Consider the following 27,306-nt stretch of genomic DNA (forward strand, 5'->3'; position numbering starts at 1 on the left):
TCTCTCTCTCTCTCTCTCTCTCTCTCTCTCTCTCTCTCTCAAAATAAAGAAACATTTTTTGAAATCTATGTATATATTCATCTTGCCTGCTAAGTCTGCACCCTCCTGGGTGACGACCTCAGGAATGAGGACCACATCTCATACATTTCATTATTCCCAAGGAAAGCACAGAACTAGTTACTTAATAGCTTTGTTAAATGAATGTGAAAGTGTACCTTAATACATCTTCAAGTATAATTTCATCAAAAAGGGGGATGAATGATGATTCTAAAATATACCCCAGCTTCACTGGTAATGAGAAAATAGGACAAATACAGAAAAGTCTCCATGTTGGGAACATTTCGGAGCAGTGATTCTGAAACAATAGCTACACACAGATCTGGTCTGTTAAGTATACTACCTGAGACCATGAGGTGTACAAATACAGGATTGTGAATTTATCCCCTATACTTTTTCTGGGAAATTAAATTTGCCATACCATGCTATGATCTAGAACTTCATCAGTTGTTCAAAAGGATCTAAATTGGCCTTGCTAGCAAAAAGTGATTACAGAAGAATCTGGATAAGCACTTTACAAGAGAAATTGAAGAGATACAGTCAGTTTTCTGATTCATTCAAAGATGAGGGTGGAGGAAGTGACATACTTAAATATCTTTCGTCTATTTTGCGTTCTCTGGGCATGAGGAATAAATCTATACAAGTATCTAAGTCAAATTTCCTTCAAGTTTGAGAGCCATGGTATCATCATGATTAATCTGTTAAATCTATGTCAACAATGGTGATCTCTTCCAAAGCATGCTGCACATTATCCCCTATGACAGAAATCAAAGTAAGAAGGTATTCAGGTAGGCCAGCATTGTTCTAGAATTCATCACCATGCGTGTTGGGGTGGAATCAGCTACAGTCTCTAGAAATGCTCAGGGCATGTGGACGAACGCCTTTATTACATCCAGTTTGATGTTGGGTACACTACTCAAGATATTTTTGAGCTTTGACATCCCATCATTTTCTTTAGCAGTGTTACATTGTTTCAAATAAGATCTTAGATAAAACATCAAGACATAAAGCACATAAAAATCAAGACCTAGAGCATGTAAAAACCTCGTCGGGTCCAGATAGAAAGCACAGAGCCCTGCTAGCTGAAAGACCCCTTCTCATCCCATGTCTCCTATACTCTCCCCTCCCCACACTTCTTAAAGCAGCTCCTGAGGTATATTTGTTGTAATTGTTCTGCCATCTAGAGGATCTTCAAAGGTATTCTCCAATTTAACACATGTATTTGATTCCATACAGACATTGCCCAATACTCTAAAACTCCTCATTTGAGTTATGTCAAGCAATAGCTTTTTCTAGCCCAAGTGGGCACAGGTTGCAAAACACTGCTGCTTAGACATGCAGAATGCTACTCAATCATTCTGTTGTCTCAACAATGATCAAGCAACCAAGACCTAGGATTCAAATAAATTACAACTAGATAAACAAGGATTAAACATCATCTATAATTTGGGGCACCTGGCTGGCTCAGCCAGCATAGTATGTGACTCTTGATCTCACGGTCCTGAGTTTCACCCCACCCCCACCCCCACAATGGGCATAAAGTTTATTTAAAAAATTAATTAAATAAATGAAAAACAAAAAATGCATTCTCCCGTTCTTTGTAAAATAAACAAACATCTATAATTTGGGTTAAGATATCCCAGAAACAACTAAAACTAATAAAATCTCAGAAAATTATATCATTTGCAGTCAAGAAGTAAGGCATGGAAATGAAACAATGAGAATTTGTCATAATAGGAATCACAATTCAGTGTGAGACATCAACAGACTTTAATTGTTGGAAATACCAAGAGGCCCCCTTCATAATATTCTTTCACCTATAACATTGTGCTAAACATCTTAGTTTCCTTTAGTTAAATTCCAGGTTTGTGGGCTCTTGTAATTTACTTGACTTTGAGAGTGAGACAGAGCTCAAGTATTTAAACTAGAAACCATGTATAACTAAATGTTATGTCTAACAGGGTATATTGGATAAAGCAACCTTTCCTTTTCGAGAGGCAATATTTTCCATCCCCCAAAAAACATGCAATTATGGTGACCCACCGGTTATGTTATTGGTTTCTATTCATTGATCATCTCCAAAACTATTTCTTATTTACTAAGGAATTCTATAACTATTATTCCAAAATCTCAAATGATTCTTATTCTGAAGCCAATCTCCCAAGTGAGCAATGTCTCTTTTCCCCCTAAAATGCTTTAAAATATTTTGAAATATATTCTTGAGATTCTATTTATTTTAAAATATTTCCTTATGAATTATTTCAAACAGTTGACCAATAACCATGTACTTACCACCTAGTTTTAACAAATATCAATTTTTGCCATTTTTGCATCAGATTATTTTTATGGTTCCTCTATAAAAAAAGAAGAAAAGCTCCAGTAGAAAATACAACCTTACAACTTTATGCTTTGAGATAACTATGTCAGGAGCCAGTTATCATTTATACAATCTTTATTAAGATTTTTAAGTCAAGAGAGGGGAGACTTTTGTAGCCATAATTATACAACCATCTTCCTGATAAAAATTTTCCATTAGTCTAAATACCAAGACAGACACAAAGACATTTTTTTGAAATATGTACCCTTCCCACCTCAGATACCCAGCCAAACTTTTGAAGCAAATGTCCTAGAGGATAGACCCATAGACCAATTTCTTTTTCCATATCCTCCCCACCCCCTCTCTGTGCCAGGTTCCTGTGGTGTAGTGACATCCTGGATAGAAGTAAAATTATCAATATTACATGGTTCCTTGAGAAGGAAACCAGTTCTCACCAGTGATTTCTTGTGTTGCAAAGACCTACCTAAACTCACAAAGACACAAACTGTTTATAGCGAGGTTAACATCTTGTAAAAAGTAAGTAAATAAATAAATAAATAAATAAATAAATAAATAAATAAAATGTATTTTTGGCTCAAGTTGGTACCAAAGAGCCAAGAAGGTTGAAAATGTGCATCTCCTCACTCTAAGGACAGCCAGAAAAATTCACCCGCTCTCCTTTTTAGGAACAAAAATCAACAAAAAACACAATAATAACTCCATACAAAGGGAACCCAGAGGCTGGACTCCTTACAGTGAAGACAGGAAAGCAGTGCCTTCAGGATAAGCATTGAGAACGAGCTCCAACAGGCTCACTTTAAAAGAGACTGTTGCTCACATACTGCTACCACAGAAAGATCATCTGAGTGACATTTCAACAAAATGCTGAAGATACAACAGATTCCAATAAACCCTCCCCTCCTCATCACCTCTTCCTGCTCTCCCCTTGTCTTTGTTTATAAGCAAATAAACCACTGTGTATCACAATAAATTCCAACTTCACGTTCTCTCATTCAGGAGGATGTGACTGAAGACTGATAGTCAGGCTGCTGTAGCCCAACCCAGTGGCCTCGCGGAGCAGAATTCCCATGTGCCGTCCCTCCTCAAGGACGCTTTGAGAGAAACAAGGGTCCAGGCATATTTTCCTTCTCATTACCTCTCTAGATCTGTGTCTGTGAAATTCTCGCCACTGAAACTCTTCAACTATTTCTACAAATGGAGAATCACAGGTTCTCTATTATACTCTAAGTTTCCAATAATACGATCTTGGGGTAACCTAGTCCTCCCTGTTAAAGTAGCCAGGCTTAAATTAGAAAGATAATTTCAAAAGTCACCACTCCTATTTAAGGCTATAAACGAACTGATCCAGAAAAACCTAGGGATCAGAGTTATGATGAGAGAAGGAAATTTTTCTGGAGGCAGAGACCCAATGCAGACTGGCCACGCCAAATAAAGTGGTATATACGTATTAATAGTATTTCCTAAACACCCCCTGAACAAGTTGTGGGACTAGACCACGGCAGATCCTTTGTAGACAGAGGAGGTATCTAGAGGCATTTAAAAGAAAAGGAAAACATGGGGTACCTGGGTGGCTCAGTCGGGTGGGCGTCCGACTTCAGCTCAGGTCATCATCAGCAGTTCATGAGTTGGAGCCCCCGTCAGGCTCTGTGGTGACCGCTCAGAGCTGGGAACCTGCTTCAGATTCTGTGTCTCCCTCTCTCTCTGCTTGTCCCCCATTCATGCTCTCTCTCACAAATAAACGTTAAAAAAAAACTTTTAAAAGAAAAATCTATTTTAAAATTGGAAACAAAAATACTGAAGTGAAAATTAAATTATACTGATTGGTTCCTACAGTGTCTGAGAAAAACAGCAGTCTGTTTGTTTTTTTTTTTCTTTCCCATGGGTCCTACACTCAAGAAACATTAGAAGGATTTAAATCACAAACAGAAAACCCAATGGAGTAATATTCACTTTTACCCTGAAGTCCCAAATCCCAACTCTATCAAGAGCAAATGAGGAGGAAGAGGAAGAAAGAAGAGGAAGAAAAGAGAAGGAGGAGGAGGAGGAGAAAGAAATGTCGATGTCAGGCCACAGTAGGGAGTTAGGGTAGCAGAACAAGATGGGCCAAAAAGCAGATGATAGGTGGGAACTTTTGGCTTATATAACCCTCCAGGTTTTTCATCCTACATGAACCTGTTTAGGAAGGTCTATATACTCGAGAATATCCACAATTTGAAACTCTGAAAAAGTCACTTCTACTTCCACTCTACATACCACTCTGATTAAAGTTTGCCCCAAAGGACACAACACCGAGGGAATCAACTCTTCAATCCCCTTCGGAAATAAAAACTGAATTCAGTGGATGACCCAAGCACTACACTATCTGTGAACATATGGAAAAGATACTTATCTGAGCAATTCATCTCCAAGTACCTACAGCCTTAGGTTAAAACCCAATCTATACAAGCCTCAGCTTTCCCATCGGAAAAGTGAAAGATTTGGACCAAATACTATGTAAGATTGTTTTCACAGTGTGCATTATACACTGTGTTCTGAAGAATGAGGGGAAAAGACACCAACTTCACTCAACTAACAGTAATTTGGCACCCTAGGGAATCTTGCCTGACACCATAGTAGACTATGATGGCTCATAGCAACCAGGCACAGTAGAGAGAAGGTGCAAGCTTATCAAACATGTAGATATGTGATTTAAAGTGACATCAGGAGCAGCACATTCTTATTTAGAAATGATACTGTATAGCTGACAGACAGGCACACTCCTACACAGAAGGGATTTAATAATACCTTTTTGTTAGCAACCTACCCTTCGAGTACCAGTGCACTGGGAATGCTGTGGCTTGACAAGACCTTACCAAGCAGCCCGTTCTAAAATGATCTCACTTTACCTGTTGCTTTACATATACAAAGGTGTCCTGGTACAGTCCCACGCACGAACACTCCATTGGACTCCTCCCAAGCAACATTCCCTCCCATTTCTCCAGCTGTGGCCTGAAGGCCATATACAACGTGATTACCAGGTACAAACACTAAATATGCATGTACGGGTTTCCTGGGAGCTGTACCAGGAGAACAGGCAAAGCATAAATGAGTACATAAAAGCCTTGGGCGTTGTAATAGTCAAGTACCTAAGTGGAAAAAAGAAAAGAAAAGAAAAAAAAAGAGGCAGAGGTCTCAAGATAAACTTGCTCCGCAACCTGGCCCATTTCTCATTATCTCTGTACACAGAGAGAGCCCAAAACTACTTCCTCCTCTCAGTCAAGATATGGGCAATTTCCTCAGCTAGTTCCCAAATCCCACTTACAGCATATGCCAATGAAATCAGCAAGGAGGGTATGAAAATTACTAACTTGCAATACATCTCATATAGTTAAATCTACCCAACCCTGGACACCTGGGTGAATCAATTGTTAAGCATCTGACTTCTTCTCAGGTCATGATTTCACAGTTCATGAGTTCGAATCCCACATCAAGTGAGCTCAAGCCCTGCTTTAGGTGAACACGAGCCCCACTGCTGGTAAAAACACGAGCCCTGGGTGAGCCCTACTTCTCTCTCTCATTCTCTCTCATTCTCTTTCCCTCTCTCTTTCTCTCTCTCTCTTTCTCTCTCTCTCTCTCTCTTTCTCTCTCTCTCTCTCTCTCTTCCTCTGTCCCTAACTCACTTGCACCCTCTCTCTATAAAAAAAAAAAAAGAAAGAAATCTAGTCAACCCCAAAAATGACCACTAGAGCCTCCAATCAGAGCTCAAAAAAGACCAACCAGGGATTCAGAAACACTTTGCAAATAAGTACTCTCTATGTTAAAATCAGAATCATCGGGGCGCCTGGGTGGCGCAGTCGGTTGAGCGTCCGACTTCAGCCAAGTCACGATCTCGCGGTCCGTGAGTTTGAGCCCCGCTTCAGGCTCTGGGCTGATGGCTCGGAGCCTGGAGCCTGCTTCTGATTCTGTGTCTCCCTCTCTCTCTGCCCCTCCCCCGTTCATGCTCTGTCTCCCTCTGTTCCAAAAATAAATAAACGCTGAAAAAAAAATTTTTTTTTTTAAATTAAAAAAAAAAATCAGAATCATCAAGTTGCAAAAATGCTCAAAAGCGTTCTTAAACTGGGTGTATGGATGATCATATGATCACAACTTATTCCAGGGCTCCTCCAAGCCCTGGCAGCAATCCCTCATGGTTTTCTCTCAGAATTATGGAGAGAAGCTATCTAAATAAGAAATCCAACAGGTAATATGAAAAATATCAATGATAGTGATGCCTTGTCACGTTTCCTAATATAAAGCAGATGAATTTCATTTACGCATACACAGCATATACAGCTTAACACAAATTATCTTTTTTGCTTGAGCTAATAATTACCAGCTGTCAAGGAAAATTAATTTCCATATTAGAGTTCCTGAGTACCTCTGTCATAATACATGTCAGATAGGTGAAATGAATCCATATTTGTTTTCCAGATTTTTCAGGTTAAATGACACAAGGAGCTAATAATAAGAGTAACGTTCCCCCTGTCATGACCAGATCAAAGGGTGCCAAACTATCCAAGATAATTTTTTTTAAGTAGCCAAAAGGGTGTGTGTGTGTGTGTGTGTGTGTGTGTGTCTATCTGTGTGTGTGTGGTTCTTCATTTGTTTGCTTTACTACAAAGTGGCGGCAGGGGGAAATAACTATTCCCAAACTACGAAACAACTCATTTTCCACATAATCTACCAATCGAGCCTGCTGCTGCACAGCCAGCTGTGTGCACACAGCAGACTGAACAGCAACAGTTCAGTAAAAAGAGTAATAATGGGTTTGGGAATCAGACTGATAGAAATTCATATTACAGTTCTGTCATATACTAATTATGTGGCATTAGGCAAGATATCTAAGTTCCTTGAACATAATTTGCCTCATCTGCAAAATTGTTTAATACCGACCTTGCAAGATTACCTTGAAATTAAAATGTTGTACATAAAGTACCAAATACCCAGCCAGGGGCTCTATAAATAAGAACTGTAACACATTTGTTTATGCCTACACCTCATCTACCCCTATGCCCCAAATTAAGACAGTGACTGTTGCTCAACCTAATATAAAAGTTGGCCCCCAATACATTTCACAACAACGTTGTCTTCTCCATTGCAAATCACTGCAAGATCTCTCCCTCTCCCTTCAACCCATCCCCTCCACACCCAAACCTTACTCTGATAACCCCAAGAATTAAAAATGCTGTGCTCTGCAAAAAAAAAAAAAAACCCAAACCAAAACAAAACAAAACCAAAAAAAAAAAACAAAGAAAAAAAAGAAAAAAGGAAGAAAAAAGAAGGAAAGAAAGAAAGAAAGAAAGAAAGAAAGAAAGAAAGAAAGAAAGAAAACAAAAACAATGGAGGAAATCAATGAAAATATTTCTGAGAATAGCTCATTACTAAAATCTGTTCTGGAGCAAAGCAATGACATAGTTAAAATAAATAGCCAAATCTCAGTCCCAATGGTCCAATGCAATTTGACTACTAAACCACTAGCAAATCTTGATCATATATATTTTTTAAGATTTTACAAATTTTTTCCAGCGCTACATATCCTTAGCCATATCTAGCACTGCACTAACTACTACTCTAGACTTTGTATTACCAAACTCAAATATCTAAACAAAGATACATTTAGATTACAGAGCTGCTGAGATCAGCAGTAAGAAATAAATGATTACATTACCCATCAAAATCTCATGATGCTTCTCCCCTTATGAATCATAAAAGCACATCTTTCTGGACCAGCACCTGTTTGGACAACACTCCTGCCCTAATGGCTGCCCTAGAATTATCCCAACTTCCAAGAGAGATAAAATAAATAGTTGCTATGTACCAAGGACGCAGGCTCACTAAAACATACCTCCTTCTCCTCTATCAACCCCTATGGGGGTACCTTTTGGATGGCTGCAACACCTGATTGCATGGGACACTGTGACACTGCATAAAAACACAACTTTAAATGAGGCTGTTCTGATCAGTGGATTTTAGACATGTGCATAGAAGTCACTTGGAATGTAGCTAAGCATACACACACACACACACACACACACACACACGTCTTCTTACTTGGTAGCCAACAAATGCGATGAGATAAAGTAAGCATTTTGTAACCGATTTATGAGGCAGAAATTGAAGTCAATTACCTTGTTTCGCAAATGTACTATCTTCATTAACCTTATTTAATATAAATGCATCTACTCTTCAAAGAAACGGACAAAAGTGTCAATGACACAGATACAGCAAAACTTATACATTTGCACATACATTTATAGCTCTGCCATAAAACATAAATAAAAAGGGTCAACTATTTGGTCATTACAGCTTTACCTCTTGTCTCATGCAATTCTTGGCCTCATTCTTAGAGAACAGGTTCCCCTGAAGCTTTAAGTAAAAATAAGATATTTTCATAGCCCCAAAGTATCTCCCCTAAGTATTTATTATTTACTGCCATTGTTTTCACTTTATATCCAAAATCTCTTGATACTCCTCCCTCTTGTAGTTGAAGCTTAATTCCTACCCCCTTGAGTATGAGTAGGACCTACTCACTCACTTCTAGTGAAGACAATGGGAAGGAACTTTACACTGGAGAAACCTGGAGGGTATCATCTTAATCAGGTGATCAAACGTAATATTGTCAGTAATAAGTCATGTCGATGTCATGTGTCCACTGATGTGATCCAACAAGAAAGGCACATCATCCCCAAAATCTGTAACTTCCATCTAACCCTAAGAAAACATCAGAAAAACCCAAATTGAGGGATGTTCTACCAAATACCTGACCACTATTCTTAAAATTATCAAGTCAAGAAAAGACTGAGAGACTGTTATAAATTAGTGGAAACTAAGCAGGTAAATAAAGGCAGTGTGGTATCCTAAGTTGAAACAGAAAAAGAACACCAGGAGGGGATAAAAAACTGGGGTAAGTCAAATAAAGTCTGTAGTATAACAATGTTAATTTCTTATTTTTGATAAATGTACCAGCTCAGGTGCATGATTGTCTCTGACAGATGGGACTCGTGTAATACTCCCTCCGTGGAGGTAGAAATTCATGATAACAAACTCAGAATTCTATTAATTTTGGTTATTCAAAGTTATTCATGACTGGGGTGCCTGAGTGGCTCAGTTGGTTAAGTGTCCAACTCCTGATCACCGTTCATGAGTCCAAGCCCTGCATGTGGCTGTGCACTGAACGTGAGGAGCCTGCTTGGGATTCTCTCTCTCTCTCTCTCTCTCTCTCTCTCTCTCTCTCTCTCTCTGCCCCTCCCCTGCTCATGCTCTCTCTCAAAATAAATAAAACTTAAAAAAAATCATTTTTAAGTTCTTCATGATCACCTCAAATTTCACTATAAATTTGTATCAAGATTAAACTCTCAGGGCACCCGGGTGGCTCAGTCGGTTAAGCATCTGACTCTTGGTTTTGGCTTAGGTCATGACCTCACGGTTTCATGAGTTTGAGCCCTGTGTCCAGCTCTGTGCTGAGAGCACAGAGCCTGCTTGGGATTCTCTCTCTCCCTCTCTCTCTCTACCCCTCTCACACTCTGCTATCTCTGTCTGTCTCAAACTTAAAAAAATGTTTAAAACAAAGATTAAACTCTATAAAAAGAAGGCAGAAAACTATCACCACAAAACTCTAAAAGTAAATTCTAAAACCACATAAATGATCTACTTAGCTAGCAAGTCATAGATGAAGAGATGAAAAAACAATGAAACTTTCTAAAACTATGATTTTTAAATATGAAATTTATTGTCAAATTGATTTCCATACAATGCCCAGTGCTCATTCCAACAGGTGCCCTCCTCAATACCCATCACCTACCCTCCCCACCTTCCTACCCCCCCATCAACCCTCAGTTTGTTCTCAGTTTTTAAGAGTCTCTTATGTTTTGGCTCCCTCCCTCTCTAACCTTTTTTTTCCCCCTCCCCCATGGTCTTCTGTTAAGTTTCTCAGGATCCACATAAGAGTGAAAACATATGGTATCAGTCTTTCTCTGTATGGTTTATTTCACTTAGCATCACACTCTCCAGTTCCATCCACGTTGCTACAGAAGGCCATATTTCATTCTTTCTCATTGCCACGTAATATTCCATTGTGTATATAAACCACAATTTCTTTATCCATTCATCAGTTGATGGACATTTAGGCTCTTTCCATAATTTGGCTATTGTTGAAAGTGCTGCTATAAACATTGGGGTACAAGTGCCCCTATGTATCAGCACTCCTGTATCCCTTGGGTAAATTCCCAGCAGTGCTATTGCTGGATCATAGGGTAGATCTATTTTTAATTTTTTGAGGAACCTCCACACTGTTTTCCAGAGTGGCTGCACCAGTTTGCATTCCCACCAACAGTGCAAGAGGGTTCCCGTTTCTCCACATCCTCGCCAACATCTAGTCTCCTGATTTGTTCATTTTAGTCACTCTAACAGGCGTGAGGTGGTATCTGAGTGTGGGTGTGATTTGTATTTCCCTGATGAGGAGCAACGTTGAGCATCTTTTCATGTGCACATAGACCAATGGAATAGAATAGAAACCCCAGAGTTAGACCCACAAACGTAAGGCCAACTAATCTTTGACAAAGCAGGAAAGAATATCCAATGGAAAAAAGACAGTCTCTTTAACAAATGGTGTGGGAGAACTGGACAGCAACATGCAGAAGGATCAAACTAGACCACTTTCTGACACCATTCACAAAAATAAACTCAAAATGGATAAAGGGCCTGAATGAGACAGAAAACCATCAAAATCCTAAAGGAAAAAGCAGGAAAAAACCTCTCTGACCTCAGCCGCAGCAATTTCTTGACACATCCCCAAAGGCAAGGGAATTAAAAGCAAAAATGAACTATTGGGACCTCATCGAGATAAAAAGCTTCTGCACTGCAAAGCAAACAATCAACAAAACTAAAAGGCAACCAACGGAATGGGAAAAGATATTTGCAAATGACATATCGGACAAAGGGCTAGTATCCAAAATCTATCAAGAGCTCACCAAACTCCACACCCGAAAAACAAATAACCCAGTGAAGAAATGGGCAGAAAACATGAATAGACACTTCTCTAAAGAAGACATCCAGATGGCCAACAGGCACATGAAAAGATGTAAAACTTTATGATTTTAAAAGACCAGCAGCGTTATTATTAAAGATGAAATGTTTCCCTTTGTGTACAATACACAGGGATGCAACATTGAAGGGATAATAATGACTGAGAGGCTCTCCATCAAGTTCCTTTTGCAAGTGCCAAGTACACATTTAAGAGGCAGATTTAATTTCCAGGAAGAATGCTCACCACAAATTATGAAAAGCAACATGTTGACATCATCAGCTACTCTTTTGGAAATGTATACCACATTCAGTCACTAAATTAGTAGTACATAATGGTATTTCATGAACATCATTCCATTCTTAGCTGAAAATGCTGAGACTACTATAGTATTCTCATAACAAATCATATGAAGGCATCCTTTCCTTTCCATTTCAGGTATGACAGTACGCTAGAAATACATGATGAAGGATCCTACAGGCGTATTAATCTTTTGAGTATACCACATTTCCATTAGAAAAGGTATATTTAAAGGCTTTTTTCCATCTAAAATATCTCAAATTAGTTTATCATATTGGCTTTTCTCTTGCTTCAGCAATGTTGGGTGGAATAGACCTGAGGATTTCCCCCACTCCAGCCTCTGATCACCCTCCAATTTCCTCTCTAGCTGTAGCTTCCAGGACCCATCTCTTGGCCCATCCCTTGCTTCTCAGACCAGTTAATACCATCTTTTTGTGGTTAGCTCTTTGTCTCCAATCAACTATGAGCCCCCAGAGTCACCAAAATTATTCTACCAAGGTAAGGGCCGCCATTACCTGCCCAGTCTACCAGCACCTATGAGTTTCCTATACCTCTCTCTCTTTGGACTTCTATCACAACTGCAAGAGTGTGGCCTGGGAAGGCAGGGTCCACTTCTTCCACAAGTTGGCAGGGAGATCCAAGGGTACCAACCATGTCTAGACTACACAAAACCAGAACTGCGGCTGAGTCCTCTTCTAGGACATGCAGAAGCTGACACAAGATGAGTGGGGTCACACCCTGGGTGCCAAGGAAACAGCCCTGGAGGAAACCCTGAACCAGTTCCTGCCCTCACAGATTCCCATCTCTGTGACTTCCTGGACAGATACTTTCCGGAGGAAGAGGAAACTTATCCAGCAGGACAAATCACCAACCTCCTGAGCCCAGTCCCAACAGGGCTGGGTGAGGCCTCATTGGAAGGCTTACCTTCAACAGGACTAGGAACCCCAAAAGGCAGTACCCTCAAGGCCCAGATGCAGCTCCCAAGCCTCCAGACTTCTGCCTGGGTCTCTGCTTCCAACCCAAAGGCAGTTTCTTAACCCACCGCAAATTTTCTCCCAAGCTACAGACCACGTATAAATAAAGCTTCCTTTTGCAGAAAAAAAAATAAAGAAGAAAAGTATGTCTTAGATAATAATATATTTGTTGATTTTAATGGATAGTATCAAGTGGGACAAATATCAACTTTGAAGCCAGGTATACTTACATTGATTCCTTATTCTGTTTATTAGATATGCACATATGTGAATTTTGTACAAATTATTTACCGTTGGTTTTAAGACTTTGTTTCAACATGTATCAAGATAATGAAATCTACCCTGTGGTTACGGTCACAAGTCAATGACATAGAAAAAAGGACACGTGACACACCTTATACAGAGCCTACATATGGTAGGTATTCAGGCAGTGGTAGCTCTTACTGCCGTCAGCTTGTCAGCTTCAGGCCCATCTGCTGTCACAGGGTCACTAACGGCCACAGGACTCCATTCACACACACATCACTTGCCCATTTATTTTAAGCCTAACCCTTCTGACAACACTAGATGTGCTAACTTAACACATTGGGGTAAAATGCTATAGAACTACTGAGAAATTACAAGAAGCCCAGAGAACAGAATTATAGGGTTGAAAAAGCCTTGAGAAATCACCTTGCCCATCCCTATGCAGCAGTAAGGAATATTGGTGAACTCATTCTCATTAAAGGAGACCAAATCTATTTTGAAAGATTTCCAATCAAGATGATCCCCAACTCTCCCTTAGATGCCCAGTTAACATCTCATGTACTAAATGCACAGCAATATCTTATCTAAATCTTCTGCATTTTAGTTAAACACATTTGTTTTCTTCCATTGTCTTGGGTTTGGAACACATATGACATAATTATTAAATCATTTCTCAGACTTCTTTTCTTTAGTATCATGAGCCTTTCATCACAGATCCTGCTTTTCCCATTTTTAATCATCTTTCAACTTCCCTGTGTCACCTCTATAGTTGCAGAGACTGAAATAGGTCAACACATATTACAAAGAAACTAAGAAAAAATGAGCTAATTATCATTGTGTGCTATATTCTAGTTATATATATCAATACGATGTTTGGAAATTTTAATGACAGCCCCAGTTAAAGGCCTGATTTCAGGGGCACGTGGGTGGCTCAGTCAGTTAAATGTCCTACTTTTGATTTTGGCTCAGGTCATGATCTCATGGTTTGTGGGTTTGAGCCCCATGTCAGGCTCTGCACTGACAATGTGCAGCCTGCTGGGGATTCTCTCTCTCCCTCTCTCTCTCTCTCTCTCTCTCTCTCTCTCTCTCTGCCCCTCCCCCTCTCGCACTCTCTCTCCATCACACTTACCTAGCATATTCTACCCCAACAGTTTGCTTTCCTTGCCTATACAATAATGATTGACTTTTGTGTAGCACTCTAATTTTTCCAATAATTCTCCATGATCCTCACAAGCACCCTGTACTAAAGCAAGGCAGGTATTATTTCTAGTTCGCAGCTTTAAAAAAGAGCTTCCGGGAGTTTCACTCCTCCAAGAGCAGAACCAAGACTGGGATCAGCTGACATCCGTCAGTCAAGGGTGGTTTCCACTCTACTGCCTGAATAAAGTCACTACACTTCACTTACACGTACCGGAATAGATGACTTTACTATCACAATCTTAAGGATTATTAATCTTAATTCTAAATTCATAGCCTCTGAATTCATGTGTTTCATGCTTTTTAGATTACAAGGAGTTCTCCACGGACCTTCATTCAAGGCTTTGCCAAAATAACTTTTATTCTCTTTTTTTTATTAGTATTATAGGGGCCTTTATTATAAGCCTTGGACTTTCCCCATTCTGCCTTTCAGTATTCTTTACACAAAGAATTGCATTAATAATCAGGCTTAATCTTATTGACATGACAAAACCTTACATATCAGCTTTATGTCAAATTTCACCATTAATTAATATAAATATATTAATTATTACTATAGTATCAATTATAGTTAGGAAAATGAGGAGGGTATTCTCTCTAGAGCCAGTAAAGAGAACTTACCAATTTCCACTTAAATAGGACATTGATCATGAGCATTTATTTGCTCTGCTTCCCAAAACCTCCCTTTCTTTTTTTTTTTTTTTTAATTTTTTTTTTCAACGTTTATTTTTGGGACAGAGAGAGACAGAGCATGAACAGGGGAGGGGCAGAGAGAGAGGGAGACATAGAATCGGAAACAGGCTCCAGGCTCTGAGCTATCAGCCCAGAGCCTGACGCGGGGCTCGAACTCACGTACCGCGAGATCGTGACCTGGCTGAAGTCGGACGCTTAACCAACTGCGCCACCCAGGCGCCCCCCAAAACCTCCCTTTCAATGATGGTATTTCATGGGGCGCCAGGGTGACTCAGTCAATGGAGCATCTGACTCTTGATTTCAACTTGGGTCATGATCACAGGGTCATGGGATCAAGCCCTACATCAGGTTCCACACTGAGCATGGAGCCTGCTTGAGATATTCTCTCTCTCTCCCCCCGCCCCAAACTGTCCCTCTCCCATGCTCTCTAAAAGAAAAACTAAAAAGAAAAAATAAAAATAAATGATATTTCTCTTTTTAAAGTAAGTATGACTCCATGAGAATAAACAGAGAGGAGACAGCAGCAGTTGAGAGGAATATAGTAGATGCTATCAGAACGTGGCATGCAAATTTGATGATGCAGCTAGTTAGACACTGAACAACAAGAACTGTATCTGGAATACAAGTCAAATTCAAAAAAATTCACTAATATTCTTTCATTAAGATATTTCTAGTTAGGGGGTGCCTGGGCAGCTCAGTCAGTTAAGCATGGGACTCTTGGTTTCAGCTCAGGTCATGATCTCACGGCTTCATGAGTTTGAGCCCCACATCAGGCTCTGCGCTGATGGGACAGGGCCTGCTTGGGACACTCTCTCTCTCCCTCTCTCTCTCTCTCTCTCTCTCTCTCTGCCCCTCCCCCACTTGCGCTATCTCCATCTCTCTCAAAATAAATAAACTTTAAAAAAAGATATTTCCAGGGGCGTCTGGGTGGCTCAGTTGGTTGAGTGACCAACTTCGGCTCAGGTCATGATCTCACAGTTTGTGAGTTCAAGCCCTGCATCGGGCTCCATGCTGACAGCTTGGAGTCTGGAGCCTGCTTCAAGTTCTGTGTCTCTCCCTCTCTCTGCCCCTTCCCTGTTCATGCTCTGTGTGTCTCCCTCTCAATAATAAGTAAACGTTAAAAAAAATTTTTTTAAATAAAAAAAGATATTTCCAGTAAAAATAATCTAAATTATCTAATATGCTAAACATTCAGTTCTTAAAAATGAACTGGAGACCCTATCATCACTGCTGGTGATCCTATGGCCCAGCTTAGTGGGACAAGGACCAGAAAGATAGCTGCAAGTGCCAAAAATGGTGATTGTGACAAAATGGCTACTCTGGGACCAAAATCTGTCATCAAATCAAGTACTATTGTAGTGACTTTAATTTGCCATGAGAAGTTTTTGAAGGGGACAGATCACACTGGATGAAAGGCAGATTCCCCTGGAGATACTAAAATCCAATAGGTAGAAGCGCCTAACAACAGATTTTAATATAATGGAAGCACTGAGCAAACCCAACACAAAACTTGAGGAAATAAAGATAAAGCTAACATCAGAAGCTCCCCACACAAACCTCTCTCTGATGAGTACAAAACATCTCTCCAATGACCAATGACTATTAAAAATGATGTAAAAACAGATCCATGTATATGAAAGGCTTTCCAGCTGATGCAATCCTTAGTGACATAAAGGATTAGAAGATAAAGGTCAAGCACAAAATATTCAAACGAAAACAACATTACACAAAGCATGAAACGATCAATATTTGCAGGGTCTGATTGTATTGAATTTGCCCAAGTTTATAGAGACACTGGTTAAAAGCATAAAGACCTTCTAATACTTTTCAAGGAGTATTATTTTCCAAACAAGAAAAAAAACAAAGATTAAAATGAGGTATAAGCTAAATTCAGATACCAAACAAGAACAAGAAGAAAACCAGAAGTGCTCCAGGTGCTGACATGAATCCTCTGGAAAAACTGAATGGTGAAACTTTGAGATGACTTAGATGATCAGACCCGTTGGAAAGATCCACACTTCTTTTTCTCAAATCGTGGGGAAATGAAATGGATAGACTTCATAATGCTATTTAAAGAAAAGGCTACGCAGCACTAGATAAAGCCAAAGAAGCCTTAATTTACAATTAAGGAACAGAGAAGAGAGGTGGGAGGTACTAGGAGAGGCAGGGGGGAAAAACAGCACTGAAAAAAATCATGGAGGATCAACAAGAATCCCTAAACAAATGAACTTGAAAAGGTCACAGATTTAAAGGAAGGGGGAGAGAAATTAAAGCTGTCCAGGAAAAGTACAGTTTCACGGCTAGAAAGTGAACATGGATGGTGATGAGGAACATGATCAAATGGATGCAGCTGGACCAGTAAAAGCAGACAAAGGAGAATCGGCATGGAAACAACGACAGCAAAAACACAAAATGGTGCAGAGACCAGGAATTTAGCCAGCAAACTTCTAGGTATTCAAGCTGCTTTTATCTCTGGAGGCTTGAAAAAAAGAAAATCAAATTAAGCCCATTTCCTTGTCTGGCTACGAGAAAGGAAAGATTTATTTATTTTGTGTGTGTGTGGTTTAACCTCTTTTTGTTGTTGTTACCCAAATGAAGGTTGTTTTTTTTTTTAATGCATACATAGTTCTGTTTCTGTTATTTCAAATGATTCAAATACTAAAGGGAAGGTTCTTCCACTACACTGTTTTGTAACAAGAATAGATTAGTAAAAACTGACAAAATGCACACCCATGGGAAAAGAAAAAAAAAATGAACTGAGTCAATGGGGACAAATGCAGCTGTCCGGCTGCTTCGTGGGCTGCTAGAGCGATAGGCTTTCTTTTCCCGTTCAGTCTACTTGCTGGCAAAAGGATACCAAGGGTGGGGAGGAAAATCAAATATCATAATAATTAAAATCTCCCCCCCCCATCAATTTTTCATAAAATGGCATTGAAGAAAGATCTACAATAGCTTTAAATGAAAATATGCATGGGCAACTATACTGACCCAACTGTAGTCTAATCGTTTCATTTTTTTTCTATTTGCTCCACTGAAAATAAACAGAGCTTATAGACTTGCACAGAAACATGTGGGGGAAAAAAAAAAAAACCTTTTCTCTTCAATATTGCCCCAGTGCACTCTTGCTCACACTGTAAACATTTTTCTAACTAGTTATCTGTGACTTCTTGAAAGGAGTAGATAAAGCATATGGCATGAATTCAATGACTCACCACTTGGGGAAAAAAAATAAAGGTAGGGGGCGGAAAACTTCCTTAAAGATCTAACATTCTTATGCCTGAACATAAGTGAGAGTATGGTACCATTCTCCAAGCTTGTGAAACATAACTTAGAACTGCAAGAACATTGTTCAAAAAGAAAAGCTGTAGGCGCGATCGTCTGTTTCAGAGGCTTACAGAAAGACTCCTAAAAAGATGTCTCAAGACTCCCAATCCTACCAGAAAGAGTGTGACCTCAAACAAACTAGTGGCCTCTCCCCATTTCCTCAGCAAAACAAGATGCCATGACCTTCAGCCAGAGACTGAAACAAAGCAGGCGGCACCTGTGTGTTGAAGACCTCGGGATGCCAAAAAAGAATGCCTCTCCCAAAATGTTCCCCATGGTCTGTGGTGGTAACTGAAATCCTCTCATTAGAAATCCATTTTTAGACTTTTTTTTTCCTTGTGTAGAGAGACACATAAAAGAATGGGTAAGATTTAAAGAATAATTATTCAGGGTGCCTGGGTGGCTCAGTCGGGTGAGCATCTGACTTTTGATTCTGGCTCAGGTCATGATTTCAGGGTTTGTGAGACTGAGCCCTGTGTGGGGCTCTGTGCTGGCAGCGCAAAGACTGCTTGGGATTCTCCTTCCCCCTCTAAAAATGAATAAATTAATGGAGGAGGAAGAGGAAGAGGAGGAGAAGGATGATGATTATTATTATTATCCAATGAATATAAGTAAACATTATTCAGGTCAAAAAATAGATCAGCATCAACATCAGGAAGTCCCCCCAACACCGACACCTGCTGCATGCCCCTATCCAATCATTACCCCTCACCCCTCTACTAGAGGGGAACACGATCCTGATTTGTACCATAACCGTTTCCTTGGTTTCCATTTTACCATTCAAATATGCATCCCTAAATAACAGCTTGTTTTTTTCTTGCGTGTGAACTTTATGTAGGTAGAATCGTACGGAGGTATTTTGTGGCTATGTAGTGTTCCTTTTACTTCACAGTATGTTTGAGCGGCTCATCCACTGACTTATGTATTCATTCCACCATTAGTAGACAGTTGAGTTGCTTTCACGTGGCTCTTCTGACCAGCACTGCTATGAATGCACACACACGTCTCCCGGTGTGTGCATTGGCGCCATAGCTTCTCGAGAGTGCCTTCCCAGGGTACAAGTGCCAGATCTTCAACTTTACAGAAAAATGACAAACCACCTTCCTAAATGAATATACCAACATGCACACACACCAACTGTGTGTGCAGTAGAAAATTCACTCTTGGGATTTAATTACTGGTCCCCAAAGATTCACTGTTGAGACGTAAATCCTACTGGGTGAGTAACAACACATTAAGCTAGAGGTACTCTTGGCAAAAGGTCCGTCTCAAAATGGCATTTGAGAATTGGACCAGAGGTGTATGCACCACACAGCTGATTCTAGAATAAAAAAGAATGCATAAAGAACAGTTCAAAGTTCAGAGAAATGAAGTCTGTCATCTGTCACAGGGACAACAAGGGCCATCCTTCAGGGCATGTGGCAGACACAGATATGCAGGAGAAAAACCAATGAGCAACTATAGGTGGCAAACTGGAGGAAAAGGGGGGAAATTTTATTTTAGGACTTAACCTGAAACCTAAAATCACCAACTTTTAAATGCTCAGAGGCTAAGACCACCGCCATTGGTTATTCAACAAGTAGACTCAATAATCAGCTCTATCACACCCAAAACCTTTTAATTTCTCAGAAAAAGGATCTTCAAATTCTATTGGCAACCACTGCATTATGTCTAACATTCAAGGAAAACAAGAAATTAGACTTTGACTTTACTGAAGGTAGTTAATTAAGCTTCTATGGACAAAAAATTCTGATACATACTAATTCTAGGCACACGGTTACTCATTGAGCAGAACTAAAACCAGCAGCCAATTTGGGATAAGATGTTGACAGCATCAAATTAGGCACTGTTCCACCTAACTATTCTTGCACTGGATACTAAGAGAAATAATATTACTAATGTTCGACAGAACCATGATAGACTAGGATTCAAATCCACATCTGTTCAACTTAGGGGTCTGTGCTCCTTATATTAAACAACACTGACAAAGGAAAGACTGTAACATCATCGACTGAACTTAAATGTCCAATATTAAGATAATCCAATTTTCAAAGTTGGTAAGTTATTTCTAATTTGAGTTACTTTGGTAGTTAGTAAAAAAATTATATACTAAATATATACATATATATTTAGTATATATATGTATTTAGTATATATATATTTAGTAAATATATATTTAGTATATATATATTTAGTATATATATTTATATTTTTATATATACTAAATATGTATATAAATATATATATTATATATTTATAACATATAATATCTATTTATATATTATAATATATGTTATAAATATATATATATTATGATCACAGAATGTACTCCATCTCTCAAAAGTAAACTAATATAGCCCTACTCCTACAATGAAGAAAGCATGGCAGCTCTTCTCAGGCATATGACATGGTGAAAAGAAAATGATACATGAGCAGCACAGTGGGGAAAAGCTAGAAGCACATGTCAGAAGATGGGACAATTGTGATCTCCCGAGAAACCAATCACACATAAACAAGCTACTTGAAAAGAATCAGTAAGCAAAGACAGACTACAAGAAAAATACATAGGAGAGCCAAATCATGCCAGGCTTTAAGTTATAAATAAAATGCTAACATAAACAGTCAAAATCATAAGCCCCTGGGCATAGCTGCCGGGTTAGACTAGAGCTGTGAATCGCCTTCCGACATTCAGGCAGTATCTTTCACTTGCCAGATACTGTCCTAGTAACCAAGTACACTTTTAATTCAATTAAAACCAGGTAGTCCACACTGCACTGCTTCCATTTCCCTCCCCCCCCCCCATTCCTTTAGCAGAACAGCTAACACAAATTAAAACTAAGCAGCCCACCTTTTACCTTTCTCTCACCTTGAAGAAAGGTGCTTATAAACCTGCAAGCGGCCAAAATGCAGGTGACAAGAGGGCAGTACTCATCTGACTGGCAAAAAGAGGAGTCACTGGCCCCTAAACGGTCAATGAGTTGGATGCCGTCAGCAAACCTCTCCTGAGAGGGTGACACTGTGGGGAGCATACAACAGAAGGACACCAGTCTGAACCTTGCTCTGCTGACCCACACTCACCCTACTCTCTCCACATGTAATTTTTTTTCTACTCAAGAGGTTTATTCTATTAAGCTCAAAGAGAATTCATCACTTTATGATTCTTAGTCTGGTATGGGCATTCAAAAATATAGGCAAGATGAGAAAAAAGAAAGGTGGAACTCAACAGCAACCTAACACTTGGAGGCAAGAGGGAATTCAAAGCAAATTGTCTCAAAATATTATTTTCATTTTATTTCTATGCTTCTCAATTCTTTATATTTTTTTAACCTGGCAATATTATGCTGTTTGTTGTTGTCGAGGTCATAGTAGACTCACATACAAATTTAAGAAATAATACAGAGAGGGGCGCCTGGGTGGCTCAGTCAGTTGAGCGTCCGACTTCAGCTCGGGTCATGATCTTACAGCTCGTGAGTTCGAGCCCCACGTTGGGCTCTGTGCTGCCAGCTCGGAGCCTGGAGCCTGCTTCAGATTCTGTGTCTCCCTCTCTCTCTGCCCCTTTCCCACTCATGCTCTGTCTCTCTCTGTGTCTCAAAAATGAATAAAGTTTAAAAAAAGAATTTTTTTTAAAGAAACACAGAGATCTCCCATGTACTTGGCCCAGTTTCCCCCAATGATAACAGTTTGCGAAACTGTATTATAATATCACAACCGGAAATACGGACATACTGACATTGATATAAGCACCAATCCTCTTCATATTTCCTCAGTTTTATTTGTAGTCACTCATGTGCATGTGTATTAAGTTCTAGACAATGTTATCATTTGTGTAGGTTTTTCTACCTACTACCACAAGACAAAAGATCGTACCAGCACTATCAAGAACCTTCACGTTGCCATTTTATAACCACATCCACTTCCCACCCTCCCATCCCAAACCCCTGAAAACCACTAATCCATCCTCCTTTCGTCCTTCCGATTCTTACGCCACACTCTAGGAGAGAGCAGCCATCTCTCCAGCCAGCTCTGTTCCATCACTCTCTGTAACTACTCTCCTACTCCACCTTCACACTGCTGCACATCGTTCAGGGTAGAGTCAATCTTAAAACAACAGCTGGGCATAGAAGGAATGAGCATTTCACTTTATTGATAGGGAAGACTGTCCAAAAACAAAACAGAAAAGTTTTCGTGTTCAGGTACACAGGACTCTAATATGTGCATATCCACGAATATGCATATTCCTGGCTATAAAAGGGAAAAGAACACATACTCTAGAAGCTTGGTAAAGCTTTGTATAAACATAAGCATTGATTCCTCTGATATCAACGAAAACACTTCTGTTTTCAGACTACCCAACTTAGAGGGGCATGGTTCAGCATTTCCATTTCTGTAAAGCCTTTTATCCATTTCAACCAGGCCTGAAGTCCTTCTACATCAGTACATGGAATCCCTGGCTTCCACTTAATGAAACATCTTTTTTCCTTGCAAACCATTAGACACACTGTCCTTTACTTGAATTTAAAACCCAAAGGACAAAAGGATGAATTGCTAGTAAATAAAATGCAGCTTTATGGGGCGCCTGGGCGGCTCAGTCGGTTGAGCATCCAACTTCTGCTCAGGTCATGATCTCACAGTTCGTGAGTTCGAGCCCCACGTCGGGCTCTGTGCTGACAGCTCAGAGCCTGGAGCCTGCTTCAGATTCTGTGTCTCCCTCTCTCTCTGCCCCTGACCCATTCGCGTTCTGTCTCTGTCTCTCTCAAAAATAAATAAACATTAAAAAAAAATTTTTAATGCAGCTTTAAAGGGAACATAAATAAGAGGTCTATGCAACTTTCAGAGCACTAAACCATAGGCAAGCAACCGGAATTCATACCTGCAGAGCTGAGGAGGACACTGAAGTCTGTCCCCCGTTGTGATTCTCCACTTTCATTATTGACCTCTTTTTCAATATCTTGATATCGATCCCAGTTAGAGACTATCTTTCTTTTAGAATAATTTCCCTGTTCCTCGTTCTCTTCTCCAAAGGTCTCTGCATCACTGTCATCTTCAACCTGCAATCATTACAAACAAATCAATACACAGGCAGTGGAAATTTCAACCATAGCAGCCTTAGCAGTAAAGTAAAACAAAACAAAAAATAGTATACAAGTATCATGACAAAGAGCATTTTATAGATCAAGCTGAGGATACAAAATTATATTTCAAAAGGACCCCAATGTACCACGGTCCTGAATTCATTTTCAGGGTAAATTTTTCATTTCACTTTGCAAAGGAAATCTGGCAAGTTCTTGTCTAAAAATTTGGGTAACTGATAGGGCTAATGCCTACTACCCCAATGTATCCTTTCCCATTAGTTGTTTCATCTTATTGAAACAATCAAGGCTATACAGGTCTTTTTTTTTTTTTTAGGCTTATTTTTATTTATTTTGAGAGGGGTATTTATTTTAGAAGGGCAGAGAGAGAGGGGTAGAGTCCCAAGCGGGTTCCACACTGTCAGCACAGAGCCCAATGAGTGGCTCGAACTCACAAACCATGAAATGACCTGAGCTGAAATCAAGAGCCAGATGCTCAACGGACTGAGCCACCCAGGCACCCCAAGGCTATGAGTCTTAAACTTAGAGGACTTTAGGACAGAAATCAACCATTTCCACTTACAGATTTTACAAACACAATAAATAAGTTTTGTAAGTTTTAAATGGGAACTCTGCTCAGGTGCATTCAAGAGTACAACTTCCAGTCTTGAGTATTAAAAAAAGAGCATGCAGAAAAATGCAGAAGGTGAGGAATTATAAAAGATGAAGGGCCTAGTTTCTTCAACAAATAATTTGCAAGGGAAAAAAATGCTGGGGGAGGAGGGAGATACCTACAGATTGAAAGAGCTTAATGGACACATAACCATTTGTAATGTCAGAAACTTATTTTTTTTAAAGAGACGAAGCTCTTACTATTCTTTAAGTGAATTTACTTATTTTGAGAGACAGAGAGACAGAGAATCCCAAGCAGGCGCCACACTGTCAGTGCAGAGTCTGATGCAGGGTTCGAACACACAAACTGTGAGATCATGACCTGAGCTGAAATCCAGAGTCAGACACTTAACCAATTGAGCCACGGAGGCTCCCAGGAGCTTATTTGAAGTCAGATTCTAACAATATAACTATAGATAAAAATCACTTATGAGACAGAGAAATGTGAATGACTGGATATTTGATTATATTGAAGGAATACGATTATTTCATATATTTATTGTTTGCGGTGATACCATACCATGTTTTTTTTTAATGTTCTTATTTTTTTAGGAAAAAAATATTGACTATTTATAGATGAAAAGACAGGAATGTGGGATTTCCTTCAAAATAATGGGTGGAGGGGCGCCTGGGTGACTCAGTCGGTTGAGCATCCGACTTTGGCTCAGGTCATGATCTCATGGTTTGTGAGTTCAAGACCCACGTCAGGCTCTGTGCTGTCGGCTCGGAGCCTGGACCCTGCTTCAATTCTGTGTCTCCCTCTCTCTCTGCCCCTTCCCCGCTCATGACCTGTCCCTCTCTGTCTCTCAAAAATGGATAAACGTTTTAAAAAAATAAAAAATAATAATAATGGGTGGAGAGGAATGGGTGGAGAGGAATGGTGGGTACAGAGGAAATAAACTGGGCACAGTTGATAATTATACAATCCTATCTACTTTTGTATGTATTTGAAATTGTCCTATTATAATAAAAAATTAACTTTAAACAAGAAAGATGCATGTAGAATCTAAAGTCATGGTTCAAAGAAGCATCCCAAAGATTATTAAATCCTCAAGAAAAACCTTGTGAAATATATTGTAACAGTCTATCTGTAGATGGGTTGTAGATAGCTTTCGTTAACACAAAAATGAGGCATGTGCACTGCAGAAAAGTAAGAGGAGAGACAAGCAAAGAGATAAATAAAAACCCCACATTCCTATCACTGGAGAGTAGGAGTTCCACTATTAACACCTTAGAAAGACATCTAGAAGTATATGCGCTATTTATATATACATTTTTTTGTAACAAGAATTTTTTCATCAAAATTCTGCATCCCTCCTTCTCAGTAAATATCATTTCATATAACATCCAGACTATTTCCAAATTTGTCTGACTCCAAAAATTTGCTTTAGAGCTGGTTTTGTCCAAGCTGGTATCCTACTCAAGATCATGCCCTGTATCTCACTCTCCCTTAAATCCCTTTGATTCTAGTTCCATCTCTATCTTTAAGACATTGATTTATTGAAGAGGCCAGTACACGTAGGGTGCAGAAGGACCCATCCTTTGTTTGGCTGCTTCCTTGCAGTATGGTTTATGGAAATAATGGATTTAAAAAAAAAAAAGCCCTAAAAATCTGAATGCCCAATGCGGTCAAGTTAAATATTTTTTATTTAAAATACAGCATAGATGGTGCTCTGAACCTTATGTTACACCACATGAAAGGACAGGTAATAAATGTCTGACCCAACATAAGTATTGCTAAGATTACCCAACGAGTTTGGACGAAGTCTGTTCCACCCACTGTACACATAGGTTTTCCCCCCTTGCATCTAGGAACTCGACTGCGTGGTATTATTTTGTCCACTACAAATTTCTAATTCCCCAAACAGATTTAACGCTAGTCAGAAATTCTCACCTAGATCAAATTTAGTAAGCTTTCATGAAAGGATAGAGTATTGACCTTTCAAGATTACTCACAGCCCTCAAATATCATCAGAAGCCTCCTTGATGGCACAAAGAGATGGCAAACTACATCATAATCTAGGGATTGCAAAGATGCCCTGAAACCTCCAGGTTTCCTGCCAATCCTGAGAGATTCTCAGAACTAAAAGATGGTAGCAGATTCAAGGTATGTGCTTGAGTAAGATCTCCTGTTTAGATAATAAATACCAGGAAGGTTCTAAAGAAAACAGCTTCATAACTGATGAGAACTGGGGAGGACTGAACTAGAGCTGAAACTACTAGCAGGGTTTAATCTGGGAAAATCCAATTTTCCTTTGTTGGTCCACTGGGTACACAGAGTTCAGAAAGACTTATCCAGTTAGCACAAAACTTGTGAACATCGCCCTAACACATGGCAAAAATGTAAGCCTGGGCAGAGTAATTAGCTTGATGCTAAAGAGGATGATGATCTGAAACACCTGAGGAAGTACTAACAGTGACATAAGCCCTGAAACGGGAGGCAGGGGACCTAGGAAAAATGAACAGCCCTGCCCTCACCATCATTTAGTATTTACAATGTGTGTATAATAGGCTGGGGCCTCCAACAGCTAAATGACTCACCAATCCCCAACTTACAAGAATCACTGAATAATGATCTCATTACCCCTGACCCAACTGCAGAGATGAGAAGAGGTGTCATTAGCCTCCATCACAAGAGGGTAGTAAAGAGTAATAAAGCTTAGAAGACATCTGATGTAACTTAGAGAAAGGTGTATCTTCAAAACTCCCATAGATTTTATGTTTGGTTCATTTTGCAACGATCTGGGCCAAAATATGCAAAATCGCAAGACAGAAGAAACAGAACAAACAGGAAAATACTGATGAAAGCGATGTGAAAACTATAAAGCCATCATTATTATGTTAACAACATCATTACAAAATGAGTAAGCTAATTTTGTATACTGAAATAGAAGATCCTGATGTAAAAGATTAAAGAAGACACAAATGGAAAGATACGCTATATCACAGATGAAAAGACTATTGTTAAAAATATCCATACTACCCAAAGCAACCTACAGATTCAATGCAATCCCTATCAAAATTCCAATGACATTTTCCACAGAAATAAAACAAACTATCTGAAAATTTGTATGGAACCACAAAGGACCTTGAATAGCCAAAGCAATCTTAAGAAAGAACAACAAAGCTGGAGGCATCATGCTTCCTGGTATCAAACTGTATTACAAAGCTATAGTAATCAAAACAGTATGGTAATGGCATAAAAACAGACACATAGATCAATGAAACAGAATAGAGAGCCCTGAAATAAACCCATACATATATGGTCATTTATGACAAACAGTACACCATGAGGAAAGGACAGTCTCTTCAATAAATGGTGCTGGGAAAACTGGACAGCTGCATGCAAAAGAATGAAACTAGACCACTTTCTTATCCTTACACAAAAGTCAACTC

General features: G+C 39.4%; 1 protein-coding gene and 1 pseudogene across 1 annotated transcript in view; one reads left to right on the forward strand and one right to left on the reverse strand.

Moving 5' to 3' along the window:
- AVEN (apoptosis and caspase activation inhibitor) overlaps positions 1 to 27,306 on the reverse strand; it is a 198,005-nt gene that overhangs the window by 122,444 nt on the left and 48,255 nt on the right. Inside the window, exon 3 of the mRNA XM_043554523.1 lies at positions 23,040 to 23,217. Coding sequence (XP_043410458.1) covers positions 23,040 to 23,217 — 178 coding nt within the window. The remainder of the gene's footprint in view (positions 1 to 23,039; positions 23,218 to 27,306) is intronic.
- On the forward strand, positions 16,075 to 17,351 carry LOC122468831 (annotated as a pseudogene).

This window comes from Prionailurus bengalensis, chromosome B3 (assembly GCF_016509475.1).
Source record: "Prionailurus bengalensis isolate Pbe53 chromosome B3, Fcat_Pben_1.1_paternal_pri, whole genome shotgun sequence".
Classification (NCBI taxonomy): Eukaryota; Metazoa; Chordata; class Mammalia; order Carnivora; family Felidae; genus Prionailurus; species Prionailurus bengalensis.